This window comes from Sinocyclocheilus grahami, unplaced genomic scaffold (genome assembly GCF_001515645.1).
Source record: "Sinocyclocheilus grahami isolate Dianchi unplaced genomic scaffold, SAMN03320097.WGS_v1.1 scaffold341.1, whole genome shotgun sequence".
NCBI classification, from domain to species: domain Eukaryota; kingdom Metazoa; phylum Chordata; class Actinopteri; order Cypriniformes; family Cyprinidae; genus Sinocyclocheilus; species Sinocyclocheilus grahami.
Window position 1 is genome coordinate 1,302,426 of NW_015505520.1, and position 1,349 is coordinate 1,303,774.

At 36.5% G+C, this 1,349-nt stretch overlaps 1 protein-coding gene across 1 annotated transcript in view; it reads right to left on the reverse strand.

The window, feature by feature from the left end:
- Window positions 1-1,128, reverse strand: part of LOC107603134 (uncharacterized) — a 2,150-nt gene extending 1,022 nt beyond the window's left edge. Inside the window, exons 1-4 of the mRNA XM_016295847.1 lie at window positions 1,080-1,128; window positions 639-992; window positions 210-560; window positions 128-138 (exon numbers count right to left, since the gene is read on the reverse strand). Of these exons, the coding sequence (XP_016151333.1) occupies window positions 128-138; window positions 210-560; window positions 639-992; window positions 1,080-1,128 (765 nt within the window). The remainder of the gene's footprint in view (window positions 1-127; window positions 139-209; window positions 561-638; window positions 993-1,079) is intronic.
- Between the last annotated feature and the right edge of the window lie 221 nt (window positions 1,129-1,349).

Genomic DNA, 1,349 nt, shown 5'->3' on the forward strand with positions numbered 1-1,349 from the left:
TAATAATAATAATAATAATAATAATAATAATAATAACAACAAAAAGCATTTGGACTAATCTATCTTATCTTTAAAACTTGGTATTATGGATATTTCTCATATAGTAAATTGCTTGCAATATTTCTACTTTGTAAGTCACTCTGGATAAAAATGTGTCTGTTAAAAAATAATAATACTCAAATATAATGCACTTATATATATGCACTTACCTTCAATGACCAATGTTGTGCCATTTCCAAATAAAACTTCATCACAAGTTACCACAACGCAGTAGTATAGTCCAGCATCAGAGAGACCAACATTCATCTTGGGGAGGTTGTACAGACAGCTCTGCATAGGAGAGGAGGTTGCAGAGTTCTTCCCACACTCATTGTTCATGTCTCCATGAGTATAAACCATTCCTGGATGCATTGTGTCTGAACTGCGTCTGTACCAGTAGACTAGTTGTACTCCTTTCTCACACATCTTCACTTGTACTGAGCACTGCAGAGTCACATTGCTTCCTGGCTTCATACCACCAAGCACAGGCTGTTGAATAACAGCAGGTTTGAGGTCTGCACCTATAAGGGGAAAAAATTGAATTAACATTGACAATAAATTGAATTGTCCATCAAAAGTATAAATATTATAACACTCACCTTTAACCAGCAAAACAGTTCCAGTGCTGAAGGAAATAACATTAGCAAAGGCAGCACCACAGAAATACGTGCCTGAATCAGATTTCAAGGTTCTCAGGATGGTTAAGTTAAAGCTATCATCCTTTCGCACTGCATGAAAACGTTGACTTGCTTCAAAGTCAGGAGAAAATTCATTCGGTTGAGAGTGGTGATATGATGACACTATTAGGACAGGTTTCTCTCCAATAACCTGTTTATACCACAGTGCTCGGTGTAACTGATCATTTACAATAAGACAAGGTAACAATACATTCCCTCCCTCTCTTATGGTTAAAACCTGATCCACATGAGCAACATTGCAATTGTGTTCACCTGTTGGAAAAATGATTATCATAGTTTTCAAAGATGACATGTAGTTGATTAGTAAAAGAATGATTGAATGATGCATTATTTTGTACTTACAGACTTCATGAAGAAAAAGAAAGAGTATCATGTAGATGTTATTATTCATTTTATCTTCTTCCTGGGTCTTCTGCACTTCTGTCTACATGCGGTTCTGAGTCTATGAATCAATTTGCTCTCTGAGGTATGACTTCATCATGTGACTCTATTGGTTCTCTGCGTGCACAAATTACTGTCCGCTTCCTGAAGTAAGCTGCTAAGTACAGTATGTAAACAGCTGCAACTAGTAGACATCTAATCTTGCCAGCAGGCCAAATGAATGAGATTTAG